The sequence below is a fragment of the Trichechus manatus genome, unplaced genomic scaffold (genome assembly GCF_000243295.1).
Source record: "Trichechus manatus latirostris isolate Lorelei unplaced genomic scaffold, TriManLat1.0 scaffold00028, whole genome shotgun sequence".
In the NCBI taxonomy this organism is placed as follows: domain Eukaryota; kingdom Metazoa; phylum Chordata; class Mammalia; order Sirenia; family Trichechidae; genus Trichechus; species Trichechus manatus.
In genome coordinates, this window is record NW_004443964.1 from 9,439,546 (window position 1) to 9,457,833 (window position 18,288).

The following is an 18,288-nucleotide window of genomic DNA, read 5'->3' on the forward strand; positions in this document are numbered from 1 at the left end:
GAGGCCCCTCGGAAGAAAGGCCTGGCAATCCACTTCTGGACAATCAGCCAGTGAAAACCCTGTGGAGCACAGTTCTGCTCTGACACACACGGGGTCGCCACAAGTCAGAATCGACCCGGTGGCAACTGGTCTTAGTTATATGACTAAAGAATTAGAACTAAATCTTAGCAAACGTTTTCACATTCATATTGATAATTAAATCTCTTCCCCCAAATTATACTGATTCTCTAGGAAATAAGAAGAAAGGAAAAATATAAATAAATGGAATCTCTTTTCCTACTTTTGATTAAGCTGTTTGTGTTTATATACTATATAGTGAATATATATATGTGTAGCTAGCTATTTTTCATTTGATGTTTTGTAACAGGAGTTCAGTAAGTAGGCATTTTTCCAGGCATTCGACACGTTCTGTGCTCAGCAGATGAGGATTTGCCTACTTGTGCTAATCCAACCGCATCATCTCCAGTGATATCTTGGGGATATTTTTAAAGCTCTTGTGCCTGGTGATCTGTTAATTATCATTGCCGTATTCATTGGAGACCTGAGATTCCGTTACGGGGACCATTAGATCTGGTTGGTTCCATCGTCACAGGGACAGTGAACATTCTTGTGTTCCTAGTGCGGCTGGGCCCATGGGTAGTGAAGATGAAGATGATGGTTAGCATGGCATTTCTCTAGCAAGATGTTCTCAGTCTCAGGCCCCTGAATCCATAAGGATTCAAAAATTATTCCAAAATCGTCTGTCTGTGTAGTTTTTGCGGGAGGAGGATCATAACTTTCATTGTACTTTCAAAAGCATCTCTGATTCAAAGTGGTTTAGAGCCAGTGACCTGGAGGACTTCTCCAGGGCCTTTCCTTCACGGGTGAGGAAGGCAGACCTGCTGGGGAAGGGCTGACCCAGGGCTCCCTAAGGTCCCCAGACTTGCCCCTGCCAGACCAGTGTCGGCTCCTGCTCTGTCATACAGTGTGCTGGGATGAGAATCAGGTGCCTGTTTTACCTGTTGCCATCGAGTCAGTGCTCTGTTTTGGGAAAGAGGAAACCAGAGAAGCAGACACATCACACAAGGTCCCCACTGATTCGGTGGAGAGTGAGCCTTGGACTCGTTTTGCTTCTTCCATGTGGTTCTCGCTCTCGAATGTTGCAATGCAGAGCCTCCCCAGAGAAGACGAACAGGGGAGGACAGCAGGCTGAGCCCCAACAGGGCATCCCTTCTTTGTGTGGATTCTTAGATGCCCAGTTCTACGTTAAAAAAAAAATATATATATATTTTGATAATGGGCAGCTTTGAAGTCTTTTCTTTCTGCCTTTTTGAAAGAATAGTAACCCTGCGTTCCGTGCTGGGTGTTGATAAATATTTTTCTCCTTACAGCTGCTTTGCACTTAGAAAAAAGTAGGTATAATGTGTTAAGAAACACCATTTTCAGGATTTTCCGATTTATCTATGAGCGGGAATGATTATAGATGCACGGTTCCCACTGAGCCTTCCCACGATGCCAGCTCAGCAGGCCCTCTCTGCCACTTTCCTTCTGCAGTGTCTGCCCAGGGCCCTGTACAAAGAGTGGCCTCTGGCAGCGAAGTACCTGGCTCTACTCCTGAACCCACCATGCACTGGCTGTGTGACCTAGAGTGAGTTGCTTCACTTCTCTGTTCTTCACTTTCCTCATGCACTGTAGGTGGATAATCTCTACCTTGTGGGACTTTGTGAGGATTCACTGAGAATTCATGCAGTGCCCCTAGCACAGTTCTCAGTACATATTAACCAGGATACTGCTGCTGCTCTCCATTTCTGAGCCCAACGTTGGCTGTTCTGTGTTCCCTCGATGCTCTTCCTTTTCCTCTCTGCCAGACCCTGCTCCCCAAACGCCCAAATCTTTCCTCATGGGGTCTTACCACCCTGACACCCCTTCTCTCCACACCGGGGTTGGCAATTGCCTGCATTCCCTGGTCCTCCTATGCCCTCCCACTCTAGCATTTTCTTTGATGGCATGCGATGGTTTGGCTAGCCTTACCAGGACAGGGGAGTCCCTGGGTGATGCAAACAGTTAATGCACTCGACTGCTAACCAAAGGGACATTTGAGTCCACGCAGAGGTGCTTTGGAAGAAAGGCCTGGCAATCTTCTTCTGAAAAATCAGCCACTGAAAACCCTATGGAGCGCAGTTCTACTCTGACACACACCGGGTCGCCATGAGTCAGAATCAACTTGATGGCAACTGGTTTTTGTTTATTTTTTCCAGGCGAGACAAGAAGATTCATGGCTGGGGATCCTTCCATGCGCTCCGTAATGACTTATTTGGGCTAATCTTCCTCGTTGCAAACCTATTAGGATGGCTTCTTTAACTTTCACAAACGTGTCAAGCTTTTCTTGTCTACCCAGTCCCACCAGGAAGGCACCTACGTCAGTTTTCACACATTGAGGCCTCCAGAGGAGCGTGCGGCTCTGCTTCAGTTAATAACTCTTTATGCCCACGATGTTCCCATTAAACACAAGCATGGCACTGGAACTTGCTAATGGTGCCTCCCAACCCTGTTACTGTCTGCCTTCTGTCTGCCATAGTCGATTCAGAGTCGGATCCTTTCTGACATTGAGGAAAATGAGCATAACCTTCAGCACTTGTTAGTGTGTTTCTGCCTTTTAGATTCAAAGGAGTTTATTCGTGTCCTCCCCTTTTGACCTCTTAAAATATAAATCCCTAAGGGCAGAGAGCTCAGGCTGCTCACCAAAAGGTTCGCAGTTCGAATCCACCAGGCGCTCCTTGGAAACCCTATGGGACAGTTCTACTCTGTCCTATAGGGTCACTATGAGTCAGGATTGACTCAGCGGCAACGGGTTTGGTTTTTGGTTTTTTTTATGGGCATTGGGAAGGAGCCCTGGTAGCGCAATGGTTAAACACTCAGCTGCTAACCGAAAGGTTGGCAGGTCAAACCTACCCAGTGGCTCCAAGGGATAAAGACCTAGCAATCTGCTTCCATAAGGATTACAGCCTAGGAAACCCTGTGAGGCAGTTGTATTCCATCACATGGGGTCACTATGAGTCAGAACTGACTCAACGGCATCCAACAGTGACAGCAAAGGGCAGGGTGATCGTTTTTCCCTTTGGCTGTCCCACTGGACAGCATTGGGTTAGGCCTGGGCACTCAGAGGGGCCTAGGAATCAGTAGCATTTGCTGACTTATCCAGGCGAGGAAAGACCAAGCTGCACGCCTCTGCCATGATCAGGCTTAGCTCCTGGACAGCAGCCGGGCCCGCCATGCCCATGTGGCCAGATTTATGTGCTTGAAATGCCAGATGCTCACTAGCTTCAATTTCTGGACCAGCCTCTACAGCCTGAGTTGACCAGATATTGTCAATTTAAGATGTACATAAACACCCCCCATGTGTGTACAGAAACACACACATGGGCACACATACATGAAGGCTGCCTCATATCTGAAGCATGCAAGACGGTACCGGGTGGCCGTTGTGTGACCACACACATGCACATACATACACTCACGTGAACACACACATACATTCATACATACACTCACACGAACACACACATACATGCATACATACACTCACACGAACACACACATGCATACATACACGCACATGCACACACATACATGCATACATACACTCACACGCACACACATGCATGCACACACATGCACACACATACATACACTCACATGCATACATACACGCATGCACACACATACATGCATGCCTACACTTACATGTACACACACATGCATACATACACTCACATGCACACAATACATGTGTACATAGTCACATGCACACACACATACATGCATACACTCACATGTACACACATACACTTGCATGTACACACACTCACATGCCAATGCATACATACACTCACTTGCACACATACATGCGTGCATATGCTCACATGGACACACACATGCATGCATACATACACTCACATGTGCACACACATGCATGCACACATACTCACACACACATACATACACTCACATGCACATACATACATACACTCACACACGCATACATGTTTGCATATACTCACATGCACACACATGCATACATACACTCACATGCACACATATACATGCATACTCACATGTCACACACATACACTCACATGCACACACACATGAATACATACACTCACATGCGTGCATACACTCACATACATGCTTGCATACACTCACATGCGCACACACATGCATGCATACACTCACATGCACACACATAAATGCATACACACACGCACACACATGCATACATACACTCACATGCACATGCATACATGCATAATACACTCACATGCACACACATACATGCATACATACACTCACATGCACACACACATGCATACATACACTCACATGCACACACACATGCATGCATACATACACTCACATGCACACACATGCATGCATACATACACGCACACACATACATACATACACTCACATGCACACACACATACATGCATACATATACTCACATGCACACACACATACACACACGGGGTGGAGACACACAGTAACAGCTTAGCTTCGTCTCATGTGAATATTGTGTCTGGGAGGAGTTGCTGTCCAGTTGGGACAGTTGCATTTTCCCGGGGTAAGTTTAGTGAGTCGTGGCTACTGCCCCTCAGAGGGCTGGAATGCTGACATTGTGGAGAATGAGTCAAAGGCCACTTCTTCCTAACGGAACCGACATTCAGCCGTTGGTAAGAGAACCTGCTGGGACTTGGGGAGGAGTGAGTCCACCTGACCTTTGACGGTGTATCACCCTTAAAGCTGAGCGTTCTTGACTTGTGTAAACAAATAAAAAATGATTTTCAAAAGAAGTGGTTTTGAAATATAATACAATATTCCACTAAGGTGGGTACATCTGAAAAGGGAGTCAAAGATCCCATCAAGTTTTTAAGAGTGAGAAAACGGTCTTTAAGTGGAGCACCCAGGCGGGTAATACACACTGCCGTTGTCTTGTTTTACAACAATGACTAAAGGGAGGCTGAACCAAAAGTGCCTGGCCAGGGAAGTAAAAAGAAAACCAGTGCTATTGTGTCGACTCTGACTCAAGGAAACCCCGTGTGCGTCAGAAGGGTACCGTGCTCCACAGCGTTTTCGATGGCTGATTTCTCAGAAGCAGATTGCCAGGCCTTTCTTCTGAAGTGCCTCTGAGTGGACTTGAACCTCCAACCTTTCTGTTAGCAGCCAAGCATGTGAACCGCGTGCACCACCCAGGGACTCAGGAATCCCTAAAATTGCCTCTTGTTTCTTCATTTGGCTTTGGGAAAATGTTTCTGCAACTTTCCGCTTAGAGATGAGAGTTTTTGACTTGTGGACATTTTGTCCATGGAGTAGGGAAGTAGAAATATCTTCTTACCCTTCAGGTAGATGGCTGTAAGTTTTAGTGAGGTAGTGAGGTTTCCCACAGCCAAGGGGGCCACCTAATTTATCATCCCAGCCGGGACACTTTTGAACATGAAAAACCAAAAACAAAAACCAAACCCGTTGCCTTGGAGTCAATTCCAACTACAGAGTAGAACTGAGCCCCATAGGGTTTTCTGGGCTGTAATCTTTACAGAAGCCCACAATTCCTCTCGGACAGCAGACCAAAGCTGGGATGTGTAGTTGCTCTACTTACAGTGGAGATTACAAAGCCAAGTTCTGGTGACCCATCTGTGATATCTGAGTGATGCTTTCCAGGTTCTGGTGGTCACGCATGATAGGGAGACCCTTCTTTCTATTTGTACAATCACGTGTTTCAGACCTGCTCAAGACCCTCTCCTCCAGGAAGCCTGTCCCCCAACTCCACCCACAGTCTGGAGGCTCCACCTCACTCTTGCTTGCCTGTGTTTCAGATCTAGGCGTTTTGCCTCCTTAAGAGCGAGCAAATAGCCTGAGGGGCCATGGGCCTTAGAACAATCTGGCCATAAGAAACCCATTGTATCCAGTCGATTCTGACTCATGGCTACCCTACAGGACAGAGCAGAACTGCCTCATAGGGTTTCCAAGGCTATAATCTTTACAGAAGCAGACTGCCACGTCTTTCTCTCACGGAGTGGCTGGTGTGTTCTAACCACTGACCTTTTGGTTAGCAGCCAAGCGCTTAACCACTGCACCACCAGGCCTCCTTCCACAAGAAACAACACTCCTTAAATATAAACCAGAAAGAGAATTTTTAAAAACAGGGCTAGCTTGTGAAACCCGGGGGCAGCCACTGTGGTTGGCCCAGGAGGTGTCAGAAAGTCCTATGGCACCGAGGCTGTCTGCTGTCTCTGGCTGCATGGTTTCCCATCTGTACTTGTCTATGTCCATCTGCTCATTCTGTCTGTCTGCCAAGCTGCTTGCCTCGTTCCATTCTCACGTGGTACATCATGGCTGCCCTTAAACTACATGGTCTTCCAGACCCACAAGCCACACCTGAGTGACCGAGTCCTTCCATGTTCCAGTCCCCCATCCCTGGGGAGAGAATCTGTATGACTGAGCCTGGTGTCTGAATTGGTTCTGCATGATTCAGTGTGACCAGGAAAACAGGGTTGTTCATATATTATGTTGGTTTTATAGGACTGTGGGAGAAAGGAAAAGTAATAACAGCAACCAATACCTGTGGTGTTTAGTATGTTCCGGGCACTGTTCTAAACCCTTTACACATCTTCTGTTACGCAGGTACTAATACTCCATTTTTATGAATCAGGGAACTAAGACAGAGAGTTTACTAACGTCTGTAGTGCTGTTTTTGTTGTTGTTCTCAGTTGCTGTTGAGTCAGCTTCAACTCCTGGCGATCCCATGTACAACAGAACGAAACATTGCCCAGTCCTGCATCACCTTCACGGTGGTTGATATGCTCGAGTTCATTGTTGCGGCCACTGTGTATCTTTCGTGCCTTCCAACCTAGGGGCTCACCTTCCGGCTTTTTAGTTAAGCACCACATGGCTGATAAACGGCTGAGTCAGGAACTGAACCAGGCAGCCAGATTCCAGCATCTTTGCTCCTTATCACCACTCAGTATTGCTTGTTGTAAATGGGCATTGCTAAGACACCAAATTTTCATCTCTTTTTACCCTGTACGTTGGACACTGAGTTCTATTTGATGAATGGTTGCTGCATGAATGAATGAACGAATGAATGAATGGACAGACGAAAGAATATGTGGTCTACAGGAAGTTTGGAAGTAGAACATTTCCCAGTCTTGAAAGCTTCCCCCTGCTGCTGCTTGTCCATGGCATCAGCCTGCTCATTGTCAAAGTGCTCCCTTTCCCATCTCTCTTTGCAGACAAGAGTGAGAATGGCGAGGCGTATCAGAGGAGGAGGGTGACCGGCCTCCCAGGGGACCCTGTTCCCCCCGTGCCTTCCCGAGGGAACCCCGTGCAGCCTGAAGGCGGCAGCTGGAGAAGGATCGCTCTGCTCATCCTGGCCATCACCATCCACAATGTTCCAGGTGAGGTCTTGCCCCCAGCACTGCAGCCACCTGCCTGAAGGTAAAATCACGTCTTTAGCTCTGTGGTCTGGCAGGAAAAGGGGCGTGGGCAATTGTAATTCAGGCCTTTTCTTTTTGGGGTTTGAGGGGAGTACAACTCTTTCTGGACCTTATGTTTAGGGTTGCTTGTTCTAGATTGATCCCTATATGTTAACACTTCCAATTCCAGTTACTTTAAACAATTTCTTCTCCTATTTCTATCAGTTATTGCCTTTGCGTATTTGATACTGAGTTGTTTGGAGCATTAATTCATAACTGTTGCATATTTGCCACGCAGTGTGCCTTTTATAAATACAGAGTGCCTCTGGCTCTGCTTAACGCTTTCTTAAAATACTGAATTCAGTATATGTTAATGCTGATATATGCCATAGCTGCTTCCTTTATGCAGGTGTCTTTTTGATGTGGCCTTAACAATCCTTTCCTTTTTAGCACTTTAGGGTGATTTGTTTTGTGTCTGAGAATTTATTTTAATTGGAAAAAAAGAACTTTTATCAGTGTTTTATTTCAAAAATAACATATTTTCTTTAGAGTAACTAGAAAGCACAGATAAGCATAAAGAAGAATAAAAATATTACAAAAAATTGAGGCAATGTGAGGAACTCCTTGGGAAAGATAAATATATTTTTTATTTATATTTATATATAGATATATTATGTGTGTATATAAAATTTTGTTTGTTATGTGATAGAATAAATATATAACAAAATTTACCATTTTAACCGTTTCTAAGCGTGCAGTTCGGTGATATTAATTACACTGACCATGTTCTGTGGCCATCACCACTATGGGATGTATTTTGGAATCTCAGCTCTACTATTTACTAACTGGTTTATCTTGGACAAGTTACTCAAGCTTTCAGAACCTTGGTTTTCTCACACAGAGGTGTAATTAGGGTACAGCAGTTATGGTAGATATTCCACCTGCCATGGTCGCGCGGTGCCGCTGTGTAGTTTCTATTAACCTGGTATGGCCAGTGGTGTATCTACGGAAAATGGTGCCCCTATCCAAACATCTCACGCCCCTCTTTCAGATAACTCTACCATAATGTCAGGTTCAAAAATACAAGTCAAGCTCGTTAATCTTTTAATTAACACATTACCCTGCTTGAGGAAGGAGGTTAGAAACTGCTCCGTGGCGCTGTATGCCCAGAGCCGTGCAATACCCTCGATACGCCACCGATATGGGGATCATGCTTTTTATTTTGAGAAACAAATAAAATGACTTATTTTGAGAATTACATGAGATGCTAAGTGCTTGGGTCACGTGAGCATTTGGAAATCGGTAGCTGTTATTAGCATCAATGATTCTCCTACCTGCCTTTCCAGCCGCCGCTTCCTTGCTCTTGAGCTCTTAAATATCCTGGTCCATCTTTTGTTGCTAGAACTTGGGGTTGAGTCACAGTCTTCCTCAGGAAGCATCCTCGTGTGATATATTTTCTGAATCCTTGCGGAGTTTGTAATGTCGATCTGTTACTCCCTGCAGGAGCAACAGCTTGGCTGGGCAACGCTTTCTAAGGTTACAACATTTTTCTTTTCCAAGCTCTTATAGATGTTGCTTCATTGTCTGGCTGCAGTACTGTGGAAGCCAAGGCCAGGGCCAAACAGAGTTTATTCCTCGTGGAGCGCTAATAGTGCTGTAAAAGAGAAGACAATTTAACACGGTAGAGGAGGTGGGGACGTGTTAGGGGGAGGAGTTGCCATTTTAAACCGGGCGGTCAGGGTGGGTCTTATTAAGACATCTCTGCATTTGAGGCAGCCATGCAGATATCTGGGGCCTACTGAGTGCTCCAGGGAGCCCTGTTGGTACAGTGGTTAAGCACTCAACTGCTAACCGGAAGGCTAGTGGTTCGAACCCAGGGGCTGATTAACCAGAAGGAACAGTACTGTACCAGCTTATAGTAAGCAAGGTACACATGGGCTAAACTGTGTTTTCACATGGATGAAATGGGTAAAATTGTGCACTACAGATTCGTTTAAAAAAACCAAACCTGTTGCCTTTGAGTTGATTCTGACTCATAGCGACCCTGTAAGACAGAACAGAACTGCCTCATAGGGTTTCCAAGGAGCAGCTGGTGGATTTGAACTGCCCACATTTTGATTAGCAGCCCAGCCCTTAACCACTGTGCCACCAGGGCTCCATTACATTAGTAGTAAGCATAATTAAACCCCCGCATACCTTGCTTATTGGGTGTCTGTCCCTGTGAACCCACTAGAAAGATATGGCAATCTGCTTCCATAAAGATTACAGCCTTGGAAACCCTATGGGGGCAGTTCTACTGTGTCCTGTAGGGTCACTATGAGTCGGGATTGACTGGACAGCAACGGGTTTCATTTGGTTAAATGCGTGAACAGCCAGCCAGTACAAAGGCCCTGAGGCAGGAGAATGTCTGGCATGTAAGAGGAGGAGCCTGGAGGCCAGTGTGGCTGGAGCAGGGTGAGCAGGCGGAGAGGTGGTCAAGGTTATGTCAGGGCCATCAGCCATGCCCTGGGTGGAACTTGGAGGCCATTGTGAGGATTTCCATTTTTACTCTGTGGGGAATGAGCACCTGCAGGTTTTGAACAGGGGAATGCATGACCTGACTTAGCTTTAAAAGTTCCTGCCTAAAAGAAGATGCTATGCTGCTGGTTAAAAGATGGAGGAAGGACCACAAGCCGAGGAATGTAAACGCCGGCGGCCCCTAGAAGCGGGAACAGGCAAGGAAGCAGATTCTCCCCTAGACTCCGCAAGGAACCAACCCTGTTGACCCATTTTTGACTTCTGACGTCCAAAACTGCAAAGTAATAAATCTGTGTTGTTTAAAAAAAAGGAAAGAAAGTTTCTGTCTAGCTGTCATGTTGAGCTAGGCTTGGGAGGCGCAAGGGCGCAAACGGGAGACCTGTGAGGAGGCTCCTGCAGGAATCCAGGTGGGATGACGGTGTCTCAGACCAGGCTGTTGGTGCTGGAGGGTGGCAGAAGGGACCCCATTTTGGAATACAGTAACTCCTCCCCCTTATCTGTGGGGTATATGTTCTAAGACCCCCTGTGGATGCCTGAAGCCTCGGATAGTACCACACCCTATATATACTATGTTTTGTCCTACATATACATGCCCATGATAAAATTTAATTTCTAATGAGAGATTAACAACAACTAATAATAAAATAGACAATTATAACAATATACTGTAATAAAAGTTATGTGAATGACGGAGCTGGACATTTTCGGACCGTGGTTGACCACGGGTAACTGAAACCTTGGAAATCGAAACCATGGACGGGGGGAGGGGTTCACTGCATGCTGAAGGTGAAGCCAACTGTACTTGCTGATGGATTGGCTGTGGGTACGAAGGAAAGAGAGGAACCAAGTCACAATACACACTGAAATTCAGTATATATTCGAGCACCTGGGATGCCTGGTGTATTTTGTTATCTAACTGCCTCTCCAGTCTGGGAGAGTAGAGGTCATTGAGAGCCAGATGTCCCTCGTTCTCTTTCTGCCTTAGTCACCCCATGGTCTAAGGGAGGGCATTTGACTTGTGGGAGTCTTGATAGAGGTGGCTGACTCTTGATACCCTTTGTGTTAGAAATTATGTGTAAAGACCCATGGAAGAAGAGGCTAGAGGAGTCCCATGCTTCTTGCTTTTCCTCTCATTAGAGTCAAGTTCATTTTGCTGGTTGTTGCTGTGACAAAGAGCTGACGGTCACTGCTTGTGTCTCCAGAACGGCAAGACCATTGGTTTTAATCATTTGACAGGTTTTCCTCGACAGTTCCACACATCACGGCTTTAAAAGAAACACTCAAGGTCATAATTTATACACCAAAATATTAAGTGTTTGGTTATTCCTGGGTGATGAGATTAAGATGGATTTTTATTTTCTTCATATTGCTGTGAGGTTTTTAACTCTAATTTGTTATAATGGATATTTTTACTTATGTATAATTCTTTTTTTTTTTTTTCTTGGAAAGAGACTTCTGCCGCGTAAGTACTTCATCACCCCTAACTCGTAGAAGTAACAGCTATTCCTTTATGTCAGAGTTAATCTTACTTGAGTTTCTTTTAATTACTAGAAGGTTGGAAACAGAATGAGGGACTGTATTAGTTTCCTATAGCTGCTGAAACAAATTACCACAAACTTAGAGGCTTAAAACAACCCAGATTTATTCTCTTACAGTTCTGGAGACCAGAAGTCTGAAAGTCAGGTCTCGGCAGGGCCGTGCTCCCTCCAGAAGCCCTAGAGGAGGATCCCCCTTTGCCTCTTCTGGCTTCTAATGGCTGCTGATTTCCTCAGCTTGTGACCTCATCAGTCTGTGCCTCTGTGGTGACATCACCTTCTTCTGTTCTAAGTCCAATCTCCCTCTGCCAAGGACTCTAGTGATAGCATTTAGGGCCCACCCAGATAGATAATCCAGGACAATCCTGTCATTTCAAAATACTTAATGTAACCACACCTGCAAAGTCTCTTTTGCCATATAAGGAAATCTTCACAGGTTCTGGAAATTAGGACCTGCGTATATTTGGGGGCCATTATTCAGCCTCCTGGAGGCCTGGTGATGTAGTGGTTGAGAGCTACGGCTGCTAACCAGAAGGTCGGCAGTTGGAATCCACCAGCTGCTGCTTGGAAACCTTATGGGGAAGTTCTACTTCGTTCTATAAGGTCGCCATGAGTCGGAATCAACTTGACGGCAACGGGTTTGGTTTTTTTTGTTTTGTTTGGCCTTCAGCCTACCGTAGGGACCGAAGGAAATGTTTGACATGCAGGCTAGAGATGCTTACCGTGAGTTCTGAAATGGCTTGAACAAAACAACATTCCTTTCTTAAGCCCAAAGCTGGCTCTGACAGAGCCTTAGTTTAGCCCCTGAACTCCCATGAGCTGCTGGCTTTGCTGCCTCATTTTCCCGTCCCGGGCTGTTTCTGTTTGAGCTTCTAAAGAATTGTTTAAACAGGCTGACTTCATTAAGCAACTTATTTCCCTGGTTCTTCATCAAATGAGACTTAATATTTATTTAGTTGATGTGTGTGGCTGGGTGGCAGGGCTGGAGGCGGGGGTTGCCATCCGTATCTCAGGGACTAACCTCTCTGTGCCCCTGCTACTTTTCTTAACCCCACACAACCCCTGTCCACGCTGTCACTCACTTGTCATTGTGACCAGCCAATTCATAGTGACAGAAAAGACATTCGTGACTTGTGTTTACTGGTGAGGTTCTCTTCTGAAGGTCGATGGCTCATTCACATGACTGCTAAACCTACTCAGCTTGCTCGCTCTAGCTGTCTCTCTTTCTTTCTTAAGCAGCTTTATTTTTGTGGCATTTCACCCGTGATGCTTCGTTTTTAAAGAGAAGAAAATCTCCAAGCTCTGCTGGTTAATTGCAGTTCGTCAATCACCTTCTATAACAAGGACATCGTCCCTGTTAATTTTTTTAAATTAAGATATAATTCACCTACTGTGAAATTTACCCTTTTAAAGTGGACAAATGAATGGCTTTTCGTATATTCACAAGGCTGTGCAACTATCACCACTATCAAATTTTAGAACGTTTTCACCACCCCAAAAAGAAACCCCAGAGCCATTAGCACCCACTCCTCATCCCGCCTTCCCCTCAGCCTCTTGCACTCATCTTTTTCTCTCTATGAGTTTGCCTATTCTAGACATTGCATAGAAGTCGAATTGTATAATATCCAGTCTTTTGTGTCTGGCTTCTTTCGCTTAGTGTAGTATTTTCACGGTTCATCCATGTCTAGGCGTGTATCAGGACTTCATTCCTTTTTATGGCTGCATAATATTCCATTGTATGGCTGTGCCACAGTTGGTTTATTCATTCACCAGCTGACATGCGTTTGGGTTGTTTCCACCTTTGGCTATTAGGATCAATGCTGCTATGAACATTGGTGCACAAGTGTTTGTTTGAACATATGTGTTCAGTTCTCTTGGGTACATACCTAGGAGTGGAATTGCTGGGTCGTATTGAAGCCTTTTAACTTTTTGAACTCCACGTCTTTCTTTTTGTTTGCTAAGATCATTCCATTCCACTGGCTTAACGCGTGCTTAAAGTGAGGCTGAGGTGTGCCCTCTATGACCAAGTGCTAACCTCAGCGCCCCCATTGGCGTGTTGGCTTTGGGGTGTCTGTGAGCCCTACTTCCCCAGGTGGTGCTGAATGCTTTTAGATTTTGGTTGTTTATGGAATATGGGGAGCCCTGGTGGTGCAGTGGTTAAGAGCTTGGCTGCTAACCAAAAAGCCGGCAATTAGAATTCACCAGCTGCTCCTTGGAAACCCTGTGGGACAGTTCTACTCTATCCTGTAGGATCACTATGAGTCGGAATCGACTCGATGACAAGGGGGAAAAAAAATGGAATATGGATTATCTTTGGAATGCTGAAAGGTCATTGGAGATGGGGAGCCTAGACATTCAGCTTACCCTAGCGTGGTCTCCAAGTACCACCAAGGCAGTTTTAGGGTGGCAGTACTCAGAAGGAGATCAGGGCCGCAGGCTGCAGAAGAGAGCAAATGGCTATGAAGAAGAACATACCGAGTCTTCATTTTCCTGGGACAAGGACTGAGTAGAAAATTCTGTCATTAGATGGGGACCCTTCCAGGACAAACACTGATACAACAACCTCTGCTTCGTGTTGCTCTGTTTCCAGAAACCGGAGGGGTGTTCTCAGCAACTGGCAGCCCAGGCTCAGTTAATGAGTAAACGGAGTGCCGCACAAAGCTGCAAATTACTGGCAATTATAAAATACAGTGATAATACTAGCAGCTGCTACTTACCAAGGCCTTTCGAGGCTCCAGACACTGTATGAAGTGCTCCCTGTATGTTATTTAGATATTTGCATCCATGTTTTGCATTTTAGAGACGGAGACCCAGTGAGGCTTAAAACTCAAGCCCAAGATCACACAACCAGTTACAGCTGAGCCGGACTCACAACTCAGTATCAGTATATTGCCTTCCGTCTGCCTCTGGCTATGATGGGCCCTATATTTCTACCAGTGGATCCCAAAGGTTTTCAGAAATGGTTACAGAAAAGTTCAGGAAGTGCTTCTTGCTTTTTTAAGCTTGCCACCTTAAATGTTCTGCATCACCATTTTGAGGTGCTGGTGTGATTATCACTCCAGATGTAAGGGGCTCAGTTCAGCAAGGAGATTTGGGTGGGGAAACCTGGACCGGAAGCCTCATCCATACACAGAGCCTGCCACCGGGGGTGCTTATAGGTACACGTGGAATGAACACCCATGGAGCGCCCCCACACCCATCACCTCTACCACCAAGTGTGGTTGTTCCTCGTAGGTTCAGGACCCATGTGGGTCGTCGACCCTTGAACCATGTCAAGAAGAGTGACTTGGAGAGATGGGACAGGTACAGGCTTTAGAGTCAGAAAGGCTGGGGCTTGGATATGCTTTAATTAGCTGAGTGACTGTAGATAAGTTCCTGGGAATCTCAGTTTTCCCATCTGTAAAATGGAGTGAATATCTACTGTAAAGTTCAATATTAAGTTAGATGACAGCAATAGCAACAAGCATGGTCATGCACTGTATTAGCTAGTATCATGTGCATATGTACCTATGAGGGCATGAGCGAGCTCTGGTGGCACAGTGGTTAAGCGCTCGGCTGCTAACAGAAAGGTCCGTAGTTCAAACCCACCAGCCCCTCCATGGGAGAAAAATGCGGCAGTCGGCTTTCATAAAGATTACAGCCTTGAAAACCCTAGGGGGCAGTTCTGCTCTTTCCTGTAGGGTCGCTATGAGTTGGAATCGACCTGATGGCAATGGGTTAGTTGGTATGAGGGCACTGGTGGTTCAGTGGTAGAATTCTCACCTTCCATGCGGGAGACCCAGGTTTGATTCCTGACCAGGGTACCTCATATGCAGCCACCACTCGTCTGTCAGTGGAGGCGTGCATGTTGTTCTGATGCCAAACAGGTTTCAGTAGGGCTTCCAGACTAAGACAGACTAGGAAGAGAGGCCTGGAGATTTACTTCTGAAAATCAGCCAATAACAACTGTACATATGGATCACAAGGGTCCAAAGTGCAACCGAGCATGACGATGGCACAGGACCGGGCAATGTTTCGTTCCATTGTGCGTGGGGTCAGCGTGAGTCAAGGGCTGACCTGATGACAGCTGACAACAACAACAGCATCGTGGTGCCTAGAACACAGTAGATCTGGAAAATATTAACTCCCCTCCACCTCCTCATCTTCCCCTCTCCATCCCCCCACCTGCTTTTTACTTTTGGCTCCTACCTTGCTTTGATCATCAAAGACCACTTGGTTCTGGTACCCTTGCATGGTTACATCTCAGATCACTTTAATGTTCATCTCCAACAGGTTACATTTGAAGGCCCTTCTCATTTACTCCAGGAGTTTGAAAACACTGTAATGTTCTCCTTTAATCATCTATTTCTCAGTGGAAAGCATGACGTTATAATTAGCACAGGCTCCTGTATGGGGATGACATTTTGCTCAACATATCGTGTTCCTGGGTGTGCACTGTAGCAGCTGCTGGTAGCACACTTCCAAATGACACTGTTGGGTCTGAGCGTGAGAACGAGCACAAACTCCTGGAGGCTGAAGTCGCAACTCCGGGATTCCAGCACGAGCCCACATGAAAGTGACAGGGCAGCTTTTAGATTTGCTGTCAGCTCCTGCCACAGTCTACAGACACACAGATGCCTGCACCCTGTCTCCAGGCCTTCAGATCGAATGAGCAGCAGTCACAGCCACATTCTAAGGCCGCACTAGGGTTAGGGTTAAAAAACAAGATTCATTTCTGCAGCTACTCTATTATGTCTTCCTCCTACCCATTAAGTAAATTAAAGAAAAAAATGAAAGCAAGAAAATTTGAATGCATTTTTTTTATTAGGACTCAAAGCGTCCAGTCACTTCCAGTTGACTTTCCATAGTGGTCAAGTAGACATTGGCTAGAACATGGTTTTAAGAAGGCCTTTAAGACTAGCGGCTACCACATGGTTCAATATGGCACCACTAGTACATGTAAGGAGCCCTGGTGGCGCAGTGGATAAAGAACTCAGTTGCTAACTGGAAGGTCGGCAGTTCAAACCGACTAGCCACGCCATGGGAGAAAGATGTGGCAGTCTGCTTCCATAAAGATTCACAGCCTTGGAAACCCTATAAGGCAGTTCTACTCTGTCCAGTGGGGTTGCTATGAGTCGGAATTGACTCGACGACAATGGGTTTGGTTAGCCACGTATTAACTGTCTAAATTTAAGTCAATCAAAATTAAATAAAATCTAAAATTTAGCCCCTCCATTGCACTTAGCCACGTTTCACGTGTTCAGCAGTCACACTGAACCACCATTGCCCCTGCTTATTGAGATAACTAAGAGATAATAGCGGCTACAGCATTAACCCACCTCCACATGTGCGAGACAGGTTGATTCATGTCAGGCGTTGCCTTTTCTACTGGGTTCTATCACTGCTGCCCTTCGGGCCAGATGGCTCCACCTTAGGCCAAGGTTGCAATGAGAAATACCTTCAACCCCTTTCCTATTCCTGGAGAAATCACAGAGAGGACAGTCCCTACTGAAAACGGGCCAGCACCTGCCTTCCCCTGAATCAAATGCATTATTGTGTCACTAAGTAGAAATTCCAGGGTACCCTGTGATCCATGCTAGCTTTACTATGACTTTATAGATGGTCAACGACCCAAAGAGCTTAATTTGTTTATGCTTCTGGCATAGTGGTTTAAGCGCTTGGCTGCTGTCCAGAAGGTCAGCAGTTCGAATCCATCAACCACTCCTTGGAAACCCTATGGGGCAGTTCTACTCTGTCCTATAGGTTCGCTATGAGTCAGAATCCACTTGACGGCAACAGGTTTGGTTTGGTTTTGGTTCACTACAGAAAGGATTATAGCTTTTTTCTAAAGTTTTCATTTCTAGAAATACCTGGCGCCTTTGCCAGCAAGGTGAACCACCAAGAAACCGTCTCGTCTGTTGATGAGTCTCTGTCTCCCCTGTTGAGGTAGTGTGATTTATTCAGAAGCTGCAGCAGATAACAAGTTTAATCAATTGATAATATTTGAGGTGCATAATTTAAAATAGTCTCACCTCATTTGTATTCATACATGCTAATTTTAGTGTGCATTAATATGTATTTAATAAATCCCTGTTTATTCTGTTTTGTCGCCATTCCCTTGATAGCTGTTATGGTGAGGGGTTGAAAATAATTAAAAATGTTACTTGTTCTGCAAATAACAATTAACCAAGGATGAATTCTGAAATCAAAATTCCATTTTCTTTTCCTTCCTCTGATTAAATACAATGAGCAAAATGGCACCCAAATGTCCTCGTACGTAGATCTGTCGGCCTGCGTTGCTTACCTCACTCTTCAGAGTGGGAATTGCCAACGGAGCTCCCCATTTTGCACAGGTGTGTCATCACCTGGCTTAAACAACTTCGACTGCTTTGGGCGCCATCTTCTTGTTGACATGGAGACCAGAGCAATGCAAGGGTGACGAGATGAGCTCACACAGGGTTGGGGAGAGCAGAGAAAAAGATAGGTTGCTCTCCATAGATACACGAGCGACAAAGGTTTGCAAGCTTAGCCTGTGCGGAGACCCTAGGGAGCTTGTGATGAGTCCAGGCTCCCACCAACATGGAGACTTCCAAGCCATTTCGAATCACAGGTCCTCCAGTGGCTGAGATCATGGGGAAATGGACAAACCCATGGCCTGTGTTTTCTGGAACTACCTGCCCAAAGAGGCAGCACCACATCCTGTCTCAGGGTCTTGTCCTGATCGGTTGCTATTTTGCCTGCTTATGCAGGTTAGTAGCTGTTGGGAATGTCCATTTGCTTTCATTTCTTTTTCTCTTGGGTCTAGT

General features: G+C 45.7%; 1 protein-coding gene across 1 annotated transcript in view; it reads left to right on the forward strand.

Annotated features, from left to right (window-relative positions):
- Window positions 1-18,288, forward strand: part of SLC39A11 (solute carrier family 39 member 11) — a 353,394-nt gene that overhangs the window by 190,082 nt on the left and 145,024 nt on the right. The window contains exon 3 of the mRNA XM_012554973.2: window positions 7,269-7,433. Within this exon, the coding sequence (XP_012410427.1) occupies window positions 7,269-7,433 (165 nt within the window). The remainder of the gene's footprint in view (window positions 1-7,268; window positions 7,434-18,288) is intronic.